General features: G+C 38.9%; 1 protein-coding gene and 1 long non-coding RNA gene across 2 annotated transcripts; one reads left to right on the forward strand and one right to left on the reverse strand.

The window, feature by feature from the left end:
* The first annotated feature begins 317 nt into the window (after positions 1 to 317).
* Positions 318 to 1,133, forward strand: LOC103704511. The gene is made up of 2 exons (XR_603627.4): positions 318 to 702; positions 816 to 1,133. It is a non-coding gene; the product is annotated as an uncharacterized LOC103704511 (long non-coding RNA).
* A 9,402-nt stretch (positions 1,134 to 10,535) lies between these two features.
* On the reverse strand, positions 10,536 to 14,623 carry LOC103704588 (calcium-transporting ATPase 12, plasma membrane-type-like). Its single transcript, XM_026803572.2, has one exon. The coding sequence runs from the start codon at positions 13,706 to 13,708 to the stop codon at positions 10,691 to 10,693; it is 3,018 nt and encodes a 1,005-aa protein (XP_026659373.2). The 5' UTR covers positions 13,709 to 14,623; the 3' UTR covers positions 10,536 to 10,690.
* Positions 14,624 to 16,618: the final 1,995 nt, after the last annotated feature.

Below are 16,618 nucleotides of genomic sequence, written 5' to 3' on the forward strand. Positions count from 1 at the left end.
ACCATGCACCAAACCGGTCCTACAAATAGTGCCAATCCACTTATGCCATATGGCATGGAGCTCCTTTCCCATGGCATCTAGTTTAGTTGAACGGAGCGTGGAGGTACAAGAAAGGGCCCCTCGAAAAGCAATTAAAGGCATGCAGTATATTTAGAAACCCTAACTGCATGGTGGTGGCCTGGGCATGACAATATTCAATATTTTCTTTCGCTCTTGGGAGGCTGGGACCACAATATTTAGTTGTTTTTAGTCTCCTTTCAGCCTCGGCATGAGAACAAATACCAGAGACCAAGTAAAAGAGATCAGTCCCCCACCCCCCATCCCTTTCTCCCTCTATATATCTCCTTTCCCCACCCCTCCTGCCCACCATAGCATCCTTTTGAGGCCAGTTGCAGTTTCTTCTCTTCTTTCCTCTCTCATCTCTCTCCTTGCCTATTCCCTCCTCTCGCGGCCACAGCTTTGATGGTATATATCATGCATGTGGTGCACCACGAGCAGCTGAAGCTGCCAGCATGATCTGATCTCTTCTTTCCTTTCTTCCAAATCTTGGATGAATATGCACATCAGATCATGTTGCAGTTTCATCTGCTGATCGGAGCACCAAAAAACCCTAAACCCCCAAGTCCTTTCATACCCTAAATCCCTGCTCGGACTTCTCGAGGAACCCCTAGAAATTGAGATCTACAGAGAGAGCGCAAAATGGTTAGTCTTTTACTGAGCAGTTTTATCTTCAATATGCCCATAATTCTTACACTTTTTGGTTTGCGATGCTGGTACTGATGCTAATCTCTCTCTCTCTCTCTTTCTCTCTGAAGACATGAGGGCTGATCGGCAATTGAGAGAAGATGTGGGAAAGAAGAGAAGACAGAAGAGGTACTTCTTAGGTTTTAAAGTGGAGGGGATACGGCTTTGGTCTCTCACACATGGTTGGTACTTTTGAGATCTTGACCTTGGAGGCTGAACCTTGCATCCTTCCCTGTGAATTGCTATCGAATTCCATTCTCTTGAACTTTCTTTTGCTTTCCATCTTTATAGATTATTGCTCTCTTAACTTGGATAATACTTTCTCTAATAACCGTTTCCTAAGGGCTTTCAACCTTGAATTTACATATATTGAGAAAGAAAAATTAGTGGCAGTTGCATGTACATAATGGTTTTATCTATTTCATGGATTTTGTCCTCTTCTCACATTTTTACTCTCAACCTCTCTCTCTGTATTCATGTATGGATGGGACAGCACGGATGCATCTGTAACCTATTTTCTATATCTTCGCATGCATGCGTGCGTTTTTCTACAATATTCCTCGCGTCAATCTAGGAAAATATGGCTTAGAACATCTGTAGCTCATCTATGTCTGTCATACATGTAACCTGGATCTGAAATTTGATTCTTTTGGTTTCCTTACATTCTATATCAAGGCTTTAAAAAAGCCGAAATATTACATAGAAGGTATATATGAGGCTACTGAAAGTTACATCTACTTGTACGAGAGAAAAGATCTTTGACTTTGTGAAGTGCTGGCGTGAACATTTAACGCAGTAAGCCTCGGAGAAAATGTCTGCTTTTTTTCTTTTCTTGTTATGTCCTTCCAAGGTTAGGTAAGTGAAAGAAGAAGATAGAGATTGCACCAAAGTTTGTTGTTTTCCCTTTGGCTTGTTGTTTGGTACTTTCTCTCTGTAATCTTTTTGAGGCCTTACAAAGAAATTCCTTTCCAGCATCTCTCTCTAATTGCTAGCTCTCGCCCTCCCCTCCCCCTCTCCCTCTCCCTTAATTAATATGTATATCGGAAGTAGCTCTCTTCCTCTTCAAGAAGAGCCTTCCCTCACTCCGATGCTCCTCATCCATGTTGGTCTGTTGGCATCTCTCACCACCCTGTTTCCACCCTTCTCTCTCTTGCTTCTGGTGGTACTTTGTCGCCTTGTAAGTTTCTTGGAAGCCTCAGGGGAGAGAATCACAAATATCTTTTATGATTTGGTTCCTAGTACCTACATGGCCCTTAATGTCCAACTCACGGGTGGAAGACACATGGAAACTGTCCTGCTTCATCTAGTGTTTGTCTCCATGCAGTTCGAGTCTTGTTCTCATGAAGTCCAGAATCCTTGCCGCCTTGCTTGAGCTTAGCATCAAAGTGGCATGCCTATCTTTGTATAACTCCAAAAGTTAGACCCCATGGCACTTGTTTCACTAAAGGCCTTGTTCAAAATTGGAGAGTTGGAAGGCAGACACGAGAAGAGTGGGGAGAGGGAGGGAGTTCTTCTAATTCTAGTAAGGAATCTCTTTTGGAGAAGATTTTGGATATTTATATAGGACTAAAAAATCCAAATAATACCTTCCGGCTAGCCAATTTAGGTGTGATCCTGAGTTGTTACGAATGGTATTAGAGCGAACTAGGCTCATAGCCTATGTGAACTAGGAGACACTGCAGCATGGGTTAATGGAGGCTGACCATGGGCCTATCGTGGTGCTTGTGATTAAATTTGAATGGATTTGAACCTTTAGCCTGAGCAGAAGGTCAGGGCTTGAATGAGGGGAGTATGTAAGGACTCGTGTGGGCATGTGTTTAATCCTACATTGGTTATTCGCCGAGAAGATCTTATGTATTTATACAGGACTAAGAAACTCAAATAATACCTTTTAGCCAACTATTTTGGGTTAGATTCTGGGTTATTACATATAAAGCCTATTGAAAGGGGTATTTTTTTTTCTATTCTTTTTATTAGACTCGTTCGAACTTTGATGTCTTAATATCTATGGTACCTAACTGTCTAGTCCAAAAAAATTTTTGGAGACCTAATCTAATAACTTAAATTAAAAAATTTCTATTAACATTTTCATAGAAGACCACTCACAGGACTCAGCAAAGTCTTATTAACTCAACATGCTTTGCATTTGCCCCATGTCATAGAAAACCTTTATGCAAGGCTAAGTTCTGTATAGCATCAGCAAGAGCACCATAACTTATGCTACAATAAACTGAACATGTCTGTGGGACAGAATAAGATAATGTGGATGAATTTACAAAATACTCTTCAACTACTACGAGTAGTTCCTATTTAGTTAATTATAAGCTCACAAGATCTTGTGTTGTGAACCCAACAAATAATAAGATCATCCACAAGGTATTAAGAAAAATTTCCCTTTTTTTTCTCTCTCTCTCTTGTTATCATTACAGACATCGAACCTAGATGATTTCAGTGATTCATTAGTGTTCCACATGCAGAATTATCTTATCATTAGCTAATGTGCAGCACATGAAGAGCACCAGTTCGCCACATGTTATCTCTGTTACATTACAATATAGCTGATCTCCGAACACATTGCCTTTCATAGTATGAAACGTTCCTCATCATATATATTATCTTACTGAATGCATGGTTGTGAGAGTGTATGGGTTTAAAAAATTTGATAGTGACTTAGAGCACTCCTTTTTAGTTGGAAGATATGGAAAATGTGTCTCATGCTATCCTCTGGGGATTCTTTTAAAAACTGAATTATGTCATACATCTGTATCGTTAAAATATATAACAATACCCGAGTCTTGTCTGTTAGTTCATGCTTGGCAGCAAAGAGAATTCGATGGTAAGATATCATCCCACATATGTTCAATGATTGGAGACTTTCAATTATTTATGGAATGTAACTGGGTGCATCATGCTGTTGATTCAAAAGAAGGATTGAAGCTGACAACAAAACAGGCTTTAAAGAGGGCATATAAAAAAGTAGGTACGTTCCCAAAATTTCACATTTACTTAGGTGTTGATTAGGAGGGAAGAATGTTGAGATTTGTCAAAACTATAACAATTTCAAAGATTACTTCTAACTCTAAATGACCGAGCCATTCTCTATAGTCTACCGATGGTTCTATTAGAATAGGAACCATAGCTAGAGTCAAGTTATTGTAGGCATTCTTTGGGACCCAAGCTAGCCCTGACTGACCACAACTTTATTTGAACTAGTCTAGACATTGACATGCACACTGATGTAACACGAACAAGCATGACACCAGTTGGCCTGATATGAACATTTCTTGCCAAATGGTTCATCTGCTTAACTCATTCATGATGATGTTACAAATTATTATCTTATGTATCTATAGAGAAACAAGCATATAGTTATGCAGCAGCATGATTCATGATAATTATCGAATTATGAGATGGTTCAGGATAAAAACAAAATTAAAATGAGTAAGTTTATTTTTCTTAAGGGAATCAAGGGAATGATTGAGTGGAAGTTATCCAGTTCCTATGCAATGAGCTGCTTTATAGCTAAATATTGATGGTGACATCAAATATTTCACGGTCCTCTTCGAATCATTAATGGATGAACAGATATGGTGATAATGACATTTTAGACATTCATAAAGAAGAAGAAAAAAAAGAAGCAGCAGATTACATAGCGGATTGATCAAAATAAGTTAGGTAAGAGAAATTTATCAACCCCCATCCCCTGGGGGACCCCCAAATACACACACCAAAAGAGAATAATAATAATAATAATAAAGAATAAGAAAAGAAAAGAAAGTAAAAGTGGAATAAATTGAACATAATTAAAATTTAAGATATTTGTTAAAGATTGAAGATGAAGTAGATTTACATTAAGCAGATAGGAGAAACCTTCATTAAGAAAGATAAGGATGAAATAGTTAGAGGGGATGAATTATATGGATAGGGGAACTGCTAATAGACTTCATAATTAAATTTTCTTTACATTAAGTGAAATGCTCCCAAAGTAATTCAGTTGCTAAAATTCATCTCAAACAGAAGCGAAAAGGAAAAAAAGGAAAATTGGGAGACCAAGAAAGCTAATTGAGCTAACGTAATTATCATATAATTCTGGACCCAGATAAGAATTTCTCCATGACCTAAGTAGTTGTTTTCTGTCACTATTATTTGCATTTTTGTTTTTTTTTTTTTTGAGGCACCATTATTTGAATATGATATGAGGATTTCATAATATGCGATAATGCACTGGACAAAAAGGTTAAAACTCTCTAATCTGCATGTGTTGCTAATGCTTAATGGAACAAGCTGCAGGAGGTGGTCTAAAATCATCACCTTGTCGGTTTTGTCTCAATTAGCAATTCAGAACCATTCGTGCACTAGAATGAATAGAAATAAATCCATGCAGGCTTTGGGTTAAGCTATCACCTAAGTTTTTCTCGAAAATGGGACTGGGCAACCATTGTGATAAATAAGCTATATGTAGCAGAAGCCTTAGACCTCTTCAAGAAATCAGAAGAAAAATTTAAATATTGGCTAGTTTCACTCTGACCAACAAAAATAACTTGGAATGGTAATTTTTGGCATCTCAATCGTTTCTTTCCATGAATTATGATAGTTTAAGATCCTCTGCCATGACTAAGTTGAAATTAGTAAATTTATATGAGTTCTCTTAAGTTGCTTAGGTCTATGGTTTTTCCTTTCACATCAAGATTGTGCAGCCTGTGTATGTGTACATAAGGACAGTGCTATGTGATTGCTTCCGAGAGAGCGAGAGAGCGAGAGAGAGAGAGAGAGAGAGAGAGAGAGAGAGAGAGAGAGAGAGAGAGAGCAATGCTTTGATTCATTCAGGTTTAGGCATTTGTATAATCACTTACTGAGTGAATTAAATTTTCCAGGTTTACTAAGATTACTTGTCCATTTTTCCCTGGCTGTAGTGTGAAACGTTGTTTCAACTAATCTACAACACCGTAATGGTTGGTCTTCGTACACGTAAAAATAAACATAGAACAAGCCTTGCACAAGTCCAATTGTTTTTAAACGGAAAATATTGCTAAATATGAATCATGAAAATACCAATTTCAAAGAAGAAATTAATGTGGAATACTTTTCTGCATGCTAAGTTGCATAGAAAATTCCACACTCGGCGTTAACAATCCTTTCTCTCTTAAACTGTTGGATGAGCTAAGAATTTGAACGAATATAATATTTAAATCTTCCAAATACACAATAAATGACCAAAAGCTGCTGCAAAACAATGTGTCTAAGTTCTATAATTTTCTCAGGGCTTGCTGCTCTTTTTTATGCATATAAAAATGAATGACTAAACATATGATATCTGTAGATTAACTCTTATCATCCCCGCAAGATAATAGTTCTCCCTGATCCTGCACAAAACAAACATATATATTGCTTCTACTTGCATGCTTGTCCAAATAATTAAGTTGTTAGTTGCATGTCAAATCTTATGTGCATATTACATATACATATACATACATGCGTGCATACTTAAATACATACATACATACATACATACACACCCACCATCCTTCATTCCTACATCCAAAAGAAAGGCTGCCATCCTTATTGGCTTAACCACTGAAGCTTTCTAATCACTTGACTTCTCGCATCTGGTGTATCCCATTATTAAGTTGGTGAAGTACGTTTCTAGTGAGTGGAAGGAAACACTCTCGACAGGGATGAGATTGATTGTGAGAGGACGCATGGTTATCGACACTCTTTATTAAAGGACGGTAGGTCTGGGTTTGGTTGGTTGATAGTAACCGCGCAACGACGTCCAACATCTAAAGGAGATGATAAACGGGACAGAACTCTGTACCTTATCCTCGTGACCTCAAGGAGATGACAAACGGGTCGTCTTCTCTCGCTCATGAAAAATATATATATAGGAAGAATAGAAACACCTTCGCCAAAAGAAATAAAAGAAGGAACACCTTCATGGTACTTCTGGTTTGAAAAAAAAAAAAATAACCTGGCTATATATGCATTTATGTTGGTGACAGATATGAATAGGTGATATTTTAAGATGGGTTGCTACGAGAAAATCCAAACTTTTGAACGTGATCTACTACCTATAAACTAAAAAATATTTATTTCAGAAGATTTGTTTGGCTATATCAAGTTACTACAAACAAGCAATTTAAAATAATATAATATGTACGTAATAGTTAGATTACTTGATATACAGGTTAAAGGTCTCCAAAATAAATGGGTTTTGATTTATAGGTAGCTTGCAAGTAATGGATCTATATCTCCCTTAAACTGTGTTTTGAAATGCACATCTTCACATTACACCTAACTGGATCTGATCTCAAATCTGATTAATCTTATTTAATCTATCTTACGAAATAATAAATCATACTCAAGGTGGATCTTGTTTTGGAATCCCCACACTTTAAATTTTACCTAACTGAATTGAGCCGCAAATCTCATTAATCTGTCTGTAGTCTACCTTTTATATAAAACTAGTAATCAAACACATTACATCTGTAATGCATGTTTAGGAAAAAATAAATTAACAAAAAATAAAGAAGTAGGAATAAGCGAAGTAAAACACAAGGATGGAGAAAAGGCATTTTTCTCTTTTGTTTTTTTTAAATTAATTTCAGATAGAATTCAATGGGTTAGGAATATTGATGAAAGATGGGTAGAGATTTTTTTTTTTAAATAGTTCAACTACTAGTTTATGATGTCTAGGAGAAACCATGTAGATGAGAGGATGTGTTCCGCATGTTTTCTCCTGAGAAGATATTAGTAGCAAAATCAGGAAAAAGTTGGGAGGATGTGTTCCTGCTGCTAAGTTTGGAGAACATATTTTCTCCAACTGCCCCTTTTTTCTCCATATCATGAAACTTTGTCTGAAATTAGATGTTATTCATCCTCAAACTTCCTTTGAGAACTTATATGATACGGCTTGGATTGATTTGCAATCCAATGGAAGTGGGAGAAAATACAAGAATAATTTCTTTGCAAGAAGGAAGATAACTTTCATTCAAAACCTGAATGCCTCCTCATTACAATTCATGCAAGTCATGGGTAACATGAAAAGACAAAAGAAAATAAAAGGTCAAGAGTCACTTTGATATAGGTAACTCACACAATAAAAGACATCAAAGCTAAAACCAAATTCTCTTAAAGAATTTGAAAAGTCAAAATACACCTGCCTCTTAAAATACCTATAACTTCCAACCATAACTCTGATTTTAATGTTCTTGAGCTTGTTGGAAAGAAGAAAAAGAGACCTACAACTTTCATTTTAATAACTTTTTCAAATTCGGCCATTTAATGCCCTGAAAAATGACATAAATTGTATGGCGTCCATGCACCTGCATCATTATATCTTGGTTGGAGAAGGAGGTCCTTCCAGAAATCTGCTCCACTGTTATTTGCAACTATCTGTTGGGCATGTTGGATGAAAAGGAATACTCTATTTTCTCTACCATATCTCCTCTCTTGTGTTTCTCTGATCTTCCTTCTATTCATATGTATTGCCCTTTCCTAAGCATCTAAATGTGTCTACTTTGTAATTATTTTTCTGATTTGCAATAAAATTCGGGTGGCTTCGATCCTCCCTTATCATTAAAAAGAGGTGCAAGCATATTATATATCTAACTTCTTGATCGTATTTTTTTGCAAACATTCATGAGCGAGGGATTAAGGATAGTCCATTCAAAAAATTAGACAAATGGAATCTAACATGAAATATCTCTCTTCCATTTAAGTGAATAAGCTTGCTTTAAGCGCTGACATGTCTTTTTAAGAGAAATATGGTGGAAAAATTTTAAACTTGGATACTTTGAGAATGGATGACAATGCTTTCTTCCTATAGCCACCTAATCCCTTATTTTTCTTATAAAAATTTCCCCCTCTCTTTCTGTCTCTCTTGCTTCTTCTAGTTTATTTCAATCATTTCTTTCCCCGAAGATTTAAATAACAATGTTTTTCTTTATATTTGATCTTTTGAAATCTTTATTGACAATTATATCCATCATTATTTATCCCAATCTATGCATTTTGAAATTATTAATTAATAAAATAGTAGTTATAATTATAATTATTATCATTATAATAATATTATAATGAAAAATGATTGATCAAAACAGAAAAATAACATTGTTATATTTGTCTCCTTTCTCCAAGGTTTTAATAATAACAAGGTCCACTGTAACCAGTGTTATTGAAAAAGTTGCAATCATAGTGACATCCATTGTCAGCATCCAACCCATATGCACAGCAGATGCTGGACTTATTAGTATAATAAATGATAAGAAAGATGTTAAAATTAGTCTCATAAGATTGCTATAGGCCACAACAGCACATTCCTAAGCTCAATTTCATGGTTAGAAGTGACCGGGAAATCATGCATGAGTGCCATGGAGGTCAAGTGCAACACTTTGGCCAGCTTTAATAAGTTACAAATTCTCTCCCTAAAGATGACCTGTGTGTGAGTCAGGTCAAGGGTGGGTCAAGGTTGGCAGAGTGCAGTGGGCCTGCTACAGCATAAAAGGTTAATGGGCCACAGCCCAGTGCTCCTCGACCCGTTCAGCATGGAGTATGGGCTTAATTCAAATCTTGCATGCTAACACTTAAATTTGGACCGAACTCAGTCTATGTTGTGAATTTGAAATGGGTTGAGCTGCCCGAGCCTTCGACTCGAACATGATGCGAGATCAGACTGAAAATTCCAAATCGACATCCGAGCCAACTTAGATCGTCCCAAGTGGAAATTATACAGGATGGACCGAGTCAGCTTGAGTCAGCCCAAGTCTACCTAAACAAATTTTTTGAGTTCAGAAGACTAATCCACAAAGACCACGGTTGCAATTTGGATGTTGACGGCCTGTCCATCATTTTGACCAGAAGGGGTTGCAACTTTGCTAGGTTGGGTCAAGTCAATGAAAAAAGCTGCCTTTATCTTCATATAACCAACCCCCTTGTTTGAACTTGTTTTTTTCTTTTTTCATTTCCACCTGCTTCAATGTAACTGATGGGGAAACCATCATCCATTTTAAGAATCTAAACTTATTCTTGAGTACCGTGTGTAGGTTATTTTAAAAGGAAAAGGGTTACACGCTTCATGGACCAGAAAGGTCCCAAATTCATTTCCAAGAAACTTGCAGCGATGGATTACTACTACTTTTTGGATTCTCATTTCAATTGTTTATCCAAGATGACCTTGACCTCTTATGTCACAAACAATATCCGAGATTATCGAAGAATTTTAGTATCCTTTCTCTGCGACAGATGAATGCCCTAGCCTAAGTTTCAAACTATTTACAATCATCTGGTCTCTATCTAGGGACATGGAGGTTTGTCTCTCCAGTGGGGAGTCCTTAGCAAGCTTTTGCTTCCTGGTTGCCAACAAAGTATCCGAGATCATCCAACTCATTTCCAACTAGGTCAATCCTCCATCAAAATCATAACATATTATCCACCAACTCTAGTTTAAATCATGCCTGACCTTGACTCGGCCGATCCATTTGCAACTCCTAGCTTTTTATTTCTCTTTTCTTTTTTCTCCATCACTTTTTTTTTCTTTCAATCATGGTCTTTCTTCAACTCACTCATCTATTCCAAATTAGAAACAATCTGGTAATTTGTTAGCTATGTTTCCACATACCCTTTTATTTCATCTTCCTTGCACACAAGCTAAGCAGTTACCTTCCTACAAACTCTAGTTTTCTTTTGTTTCCTCTTAGTTATTAATAAGAACTCACCTTTTTCTCTCGAACATGACACAAATTCATCTTCACTTGCAACAACAACAATAACAAAAACTACAACTGCACAGCAAATCCATCAAATTTGGAATAAGTTTCACAAATTATTGATACATACATATTCAAACCGAGATGACCTTAATATGTCTATCTTAAAAATTAAAAACAAGCACGAGAAGACCTTTGAGAGAGAGAGAGAGAGTCCTAACAATCAAGAAGGCAGCAAACTTCTAATTGGAAACAGGTATGCATTTGGCAACCCAACCAATCGGCCATGAGAGCATTGCGATTCCAGAACAGAGGTTCCACTGGCCCCAATTTAACCTTGTTGTGCTTGCAAATCTATTTAAAACCTCCACCATCACCACCTGGAGGATCAGAGTAAATGCCACTATCCCTAAGAAGAGCCAATTCTTGTGAATACCCTCAAACACATTCTTCTTCTCCAGATTTCTTGCATTGAACTCGTTAAATATTTGGCAAAGAACGAAAGTATTAAAGATCACTGTGTTCTTGACCCTCTCATTGCCTCCAAAAAATGATCCTCCCTTCAGCTGTAGCACCAACAGAACAATGATCTGAAACAGAGCTTGGGCAATGAGATTCCTCCACATAACCCTTGTTATAAGTGGCTCAATCCGACCTACAGGAGGTTTCTTCATCAACTCCGGCGTTGGTCTTTCGGTGGCCAATGCCAACGCTCCCAACGTGTCCATAATTAAGTTCACCCACAGAAGCTGCACAGTTGTTAATGGAACCTTGCCAGAGGAAATCGCCGCAATACAATTGATCGCAAGCGCGGCGATGTTCACTGTAAGCTGGAATTGGATGAACTTCTGAATGTTATTATAAACACTCCTTCCCCATCTCAGCACTGTCACAATTGAATGGAAGTTATCATCCAGGATGACAATGTCCGAGCTCTCCTTTGCGACGGCAGTCCCTTGGATCCCCATGGCTAATCCAACATCAGCTTCCTTCAGGGCAGGGGCATCATTCGTGCCATCGCCGGTGACCGCAACAACATGACCCTTTTGTTTCAAGCACTGCACCATCAAGAGTTTATCGAAAGGAGAGGACCTCGCCATCACACGAATCCTATCGACCTTTTCCAACCTTTCCTCCATCGAATAATCTCGAAATTCTTTTCCTTCTACTACTGTTCCATCTATATCAGCATCGTAAGGTGTAAGTATTCCACATTCAGAAGCAATGGCTTTTGCTGTGAAGATATTGTCGCCAGTTATCATTTTAACATCTACACCGGCTAATTTGCAAGCTTTGACTGCTGATCTCACCATCGGACGGCATGGATCCTTCAGACCGACTAATCCTAATAATGTTAATTCATTTTCTTCAAGTTTGTAGATATTATTTTCCGCGGAAATCTCGTTATCTTCTCTCATCACTTGTTTGCAGGCGAAAGCAATGCATCTAAGACTACATGCTGCCATACCATCTATAATTTGTTCAAGCTTTGATCTTTTCTCTGCATCAATTGCTACGACTGTACCGTCACTCTCATAATAATTGGAACACCTAGCCAGAATCATCTCGGCTGCTCCTTTCCAATGTGATATAGCAGTCGTCTCTTCATCTTCCTTCCTAACAAGAACTCCACTGCGCTTCTTCTCTGAATTGAAAGCCTCAACACAGAGGATGGTGCAGCTCTGCTTCAGTTCATGAAATTCTAATCCCAGCTCCATCACTGCCCAGGAAAGAATGGCCTTCTCGGTTGGGCTACCAGTAAACTCTGGCTCTGACGCCGAGTTTGACTTGTAGACAGACCCTGCCGTGTTGAAGGCCGCTCCTTGGTGAAGCAACTCAACGACGCTTCTTGCCACAAACCTGACACCGTTTACAACTTCTTGTTCTCCCACCCAAAACTTGACAACCTTCATGCGATTTAATGTCAAGGTGCCAGTCTTGTCGGTGCAAATGGTGGTGGTCGAGCCCATGGTCTCGCAAGCCGAGAGATTTCGGACCATAGCCTGATCCTCCATCATCCTTTTCATGGAGTAAGCTAGAGTGAGCGTCACCGCCAGCGGCAAACCTTCTGGGATTGCCACAACTATGATGGTAACTGCAGCGGATATATTATCGACCATATCATTCATCACATTGTCAAATGTCGCCGTTCTTCTGTTGAACTCTCGCTGCCCGTTCTCATCCTTGGTGCTCCCGGTGAAGTAACGGATGGAGAGCACAGCAAGAACGATGCAGGCAATCGTCATGCCGATCTTCCCGATTTTCGATGTTAGCTTCTGGAGTCTTTCTTGCAACGGCGTTCGCTCATCGGTGTCGCGACTGATTGAGCCCATCATTTCACCCCAGGTAGTGTTCATGCCCACAGAGGTGATGAGAATGCGAGCATAGCCATCGACCACCTTGACTCCAGAGGTGAGGAAGGGGTTTCGATCACCATCGATTTCTACATGGTTGCTCTCCCCTGTCATGCTCGATTCGTCAACTCGCAACGAATAGCCATCCAGGAACAGCCCGTCGGCAGGGACTTGATCGCCGATTTTGAGGAAGACGACGTCCCCGACTACAACATCGAAGATGGACACATCTTGACGACGGCCACCTCTAACGACAGTAGCCTTGAGGACGTATGATTCAGCTGAGAGCTTGCGGAACCTCCGGTCTTGTCTGAAGTTGCTGAAGGCCGACACGGCGACAACTAAAAATATGGCAAGAAATATACTCATGCCGTCGTACCATCCACCCTTGATGCCATGTATTTTGATACCGAAGACAAGAGAGAGCACAGCACAGCCAGCAAGAATGAGAAGAAAAGCATCGTTGATCGCATCGAGGATGAACAGAAGGAACCCTTTCGGGATCGGCTTGATGTACGTGTTCGATCCGAACGTTTTGCGCCTGAGTTGGAGATCGTCATGGCTGCCCCGAATTCCAGTGTCAGCATCAGAAGCCAGCATGGCAGCAAGACCGCCGACGCCCCCGAGAAGTCGGAGATCCTCGAGGCTCTTCTTCTTCATTAGATTCATCAAGCTCTCCATGTCAACGTGAGAGAATGGCGTCTCCTCGCTGCTTCCATCTTCATCATGGAAGGATTGGATGTTGAGTGCAGTGAAGGACGGGCTTCGGAGAACTCCGACGAGAGCCCTCCGAGGGAGAGATCGCATTGCCCGGCAGGAGAGGATGACGACACAGGCGATGCGCCATCTCTTGCGAAGGGAAGCGGCAGGGCGCGGAGCATTGAGGAAGGAAGCAATGGAATCCATGGAGGAGGTAGGTGGTGTACGCAGCAGAAGTTTAGAAGTGGTCGTAAGGTTTTCTTGGGGTGTGGCTGCGTGGTGTTCTCTGGACGTTGGCTTAATAAATAGAAAGCTGAAGGGCTTAGCTGAAAAACGGAATACCAACTGACGCTGGTGTGATGATGTCGAGAGCCATGACGAAGAGCTTATTGGAAGAGGAAACGCTGACGACGGGCCAAAGAGTAATAATGAGAAGCCTCAGGGAAATTGTGTGGTTTGTTGAGATGTTGAATTCTCTCATCTGGCGTAATATTTAGATAGACTTTTCCTTTCCTATTCCAGGGGCTTGTTGTGAGTACGTATCAGATGATAGAATGATGGAAACATTTCATTGGTTCATGGGATCCAATTATTTTTGCTATTTTTAAGATACGTGAGGGTAGCCTTGCCTCCCTTTTTTCCATCAAGAAAAATTTTCAGATTCGAGCGTAAGAAATTGTAATTGAGTTCAGCACCTATGCGTGAAAAGTTCTCTGAACTTTTGAGATGTAGAGAGAAGCAAATTTGAGTTTACATGAAAATTTCTATGCACGAGTTCAAGAGGACTATGATTTTTTGAGTGCATCTTCTTTGTGCAGAGACACGAACATAACATGCCAATTACGATTAAGAAGTCAATTTGCATGCATGAGCATTGCGAATTGCATTGAACTTTGGTGAGCATAGCCAACAAGAAATCTGAAAGTTCACGTAAAAATTTCTATATGTACAAATATATACTAAAGCGAAAATAATTCCTTTTGATATGTTTATTTCTTTTTCTATAAAAGAGGTCCATAAATAATGTGATATACAAAATAGTGAGCATAATATCTCTGTTGAAATTGAAGAATAAGAGAAAAGAGAATTGTATTTCTGTTTGTTTGTTACAATGTACAGGAGCAACCTTTATATAGACTAAGAGGCTGACGAAATTGGGTAAGGCCAACTAAATTTGGCACAATCAATCAAGATGAAGTTTGGCAAAGCCGACTAAATTTGGCACAATCAACCTTTATGGAGACCGACTATATTTGGCACAATCATTGTTGAAGTTTGTTAAGGCCGACAAAGTTTGGCATAAACAATCAATCAATGAATTCTAACAATCTCAAATTCTGGTAAAAATTGGGATGTAAATGAAAACAAAGTAAAAATATCGTATAACCATCACAAAATTTTGCCAGGTTCATGAACAAACACTATTGTTGCATCTTTCTTTTGAAACATTCACAATAATCTAACATGCTAAATGCTAACTAATGAGTTTGCATAGAGATGTCCAAAAGACTCTGTGGACACATACACATCCAAGAATGTTAAACAAGACAGCAGTAAGGCGGATAAAGAGTCAGGAGTCAGGCCTACACGCGAGGACCTGATTGCATGAGCTGGGACAAGATTGCAAAACTTTCTTTGATGTCATAGTAGAATTTTGGGTGACATCATTTGCATGACAAAACTAGCCATGCGTCATCCTTTTTGCCAATGCATTGCGTTACATAGACAAGGAATCCATGTCCTAGGAGCCAGGTCTTCCAACTTCCTAAAGCTTTACATGTGCGAACGGAACCCACACACCAAATCTGATCGACAGGAAGACTAGGAAGACTAGGAAACAGTGAGATATAAAGAAAATAAGAGAAGCAAGGACTTAGACTTCACGTTTGCCTAAGAATATGTTCCTCGGAAGACTGGAGTGGTATTGTGAGGAAATTTCGTTTGAAGAATTTATCTCTTTGATGTAAATGATAGGAGAAGCTCGTCCAAGTACTTACATACGGACATCATGCATGAAACGATCCACAAGCACTTCTTGTCACGAAGTTTCCTCTTAGTGACAGGTTGGCGTATAGAAATTCCCACTATAAATGTACAACGTTGACTCCTGGTCTTTAAGCTAATTATTTGACTTGTTCTACTTGGAGATTAGATCGGCATTAGTATAGGCATTACTCTGGTACGTAACTCAATTCCACTTATTACAAAAAAAAAAAGAAAAAAAGAAAAAAAGAAAAACCCTAGAATAGTCCTTTCTCAGACTTCCGTAGTCAATCAATCAAAATCTGATATCCATAGAAAGGGCGCTCATCCGATTTCATCAACTATCTTAGAAAGAAATAACTTCCTAGAAATCACAACTAATATTAATTACAGGACTTGCGTGTCTATTTGTTCCACCTTTAAATGTGTCCTCAAATGATGATATGGCTACACATGATCAGCAATGTAGTATCCCATGTTGCCACCTAATTAAACTTTGTCAATACATATTTTGGACAACTTTGGTATTGGTAAAAATTTTCTTCGAGCTTGTACATACCTAAGCAGTGTAACAACCTAGGACCTCACCCAAAATGGCTAGCCGGAAGATATTATTTGGGTTCCTTGATCATGTATAAGTACTCAAGATCTACCCGGCGAATAATTGATATAGGACTAAATACACACCCGCACGGATCCTCACAAGTAGTCCATGAAGATGTTACTTTAGCAAGCTGATAAAATCTTTAAGACTAAAATTCGAATGTCAAATTTGTTGAGGCTTAGATGATTGAAGAAGATTTAGGATATAGTTACCTATTATGAGTTCAGATCCTATTTGAGATTGAATTGGAGAGGTCCACTTCAATAATCATAAGCCGCTTGTATATGATTTGAAGGCCTGATTATATGAACCTCACCCAGTATATAGTGCGGCGCATTGCATGTGCCATGTGAGGCCAATTTTAATCATGGCCGACACATGATATGTGGATGGTTGTGGTAAATAAAGTCAACCTCTAGAATTCAATCCCGAACTATGGTACTCTAACCTCTATTTTCTTCTTGATTACTTACAATACTTGCATTAAAAAAAAGAACACTATATAAAAGTGGTTACATTTTTCAACTTTT

The sequence above is a fragment of the Phoenix dactylifera genome, unplaced genomic scaffold, assembly GCF_009389715.1.
Source record: "Phoenix dactylifera cultivar Barhee BC4 unplaced genomic scaffold, palm_55x_up_171113_PBpolish2nd_filt_p 000007F, whole genome shotgun sequence".
Lineage (NCBI taxonomy): Eukaryota > Viridiplantae > Streptophyta > Magnoliopsida > Arecales > Arecaceae > Phoenix > Phoenix dactylifera.

Bases quoted from the DNA above. Each gene is read 5' to 3' on its own strand.
- LOC103704588 (XM_026803572.2), bottom strand. From the start codon at position 13,708: ATGGATTCCATTGCTTCCTTCCTCAATGCTCCGCGCCCTGCCGCTTCC.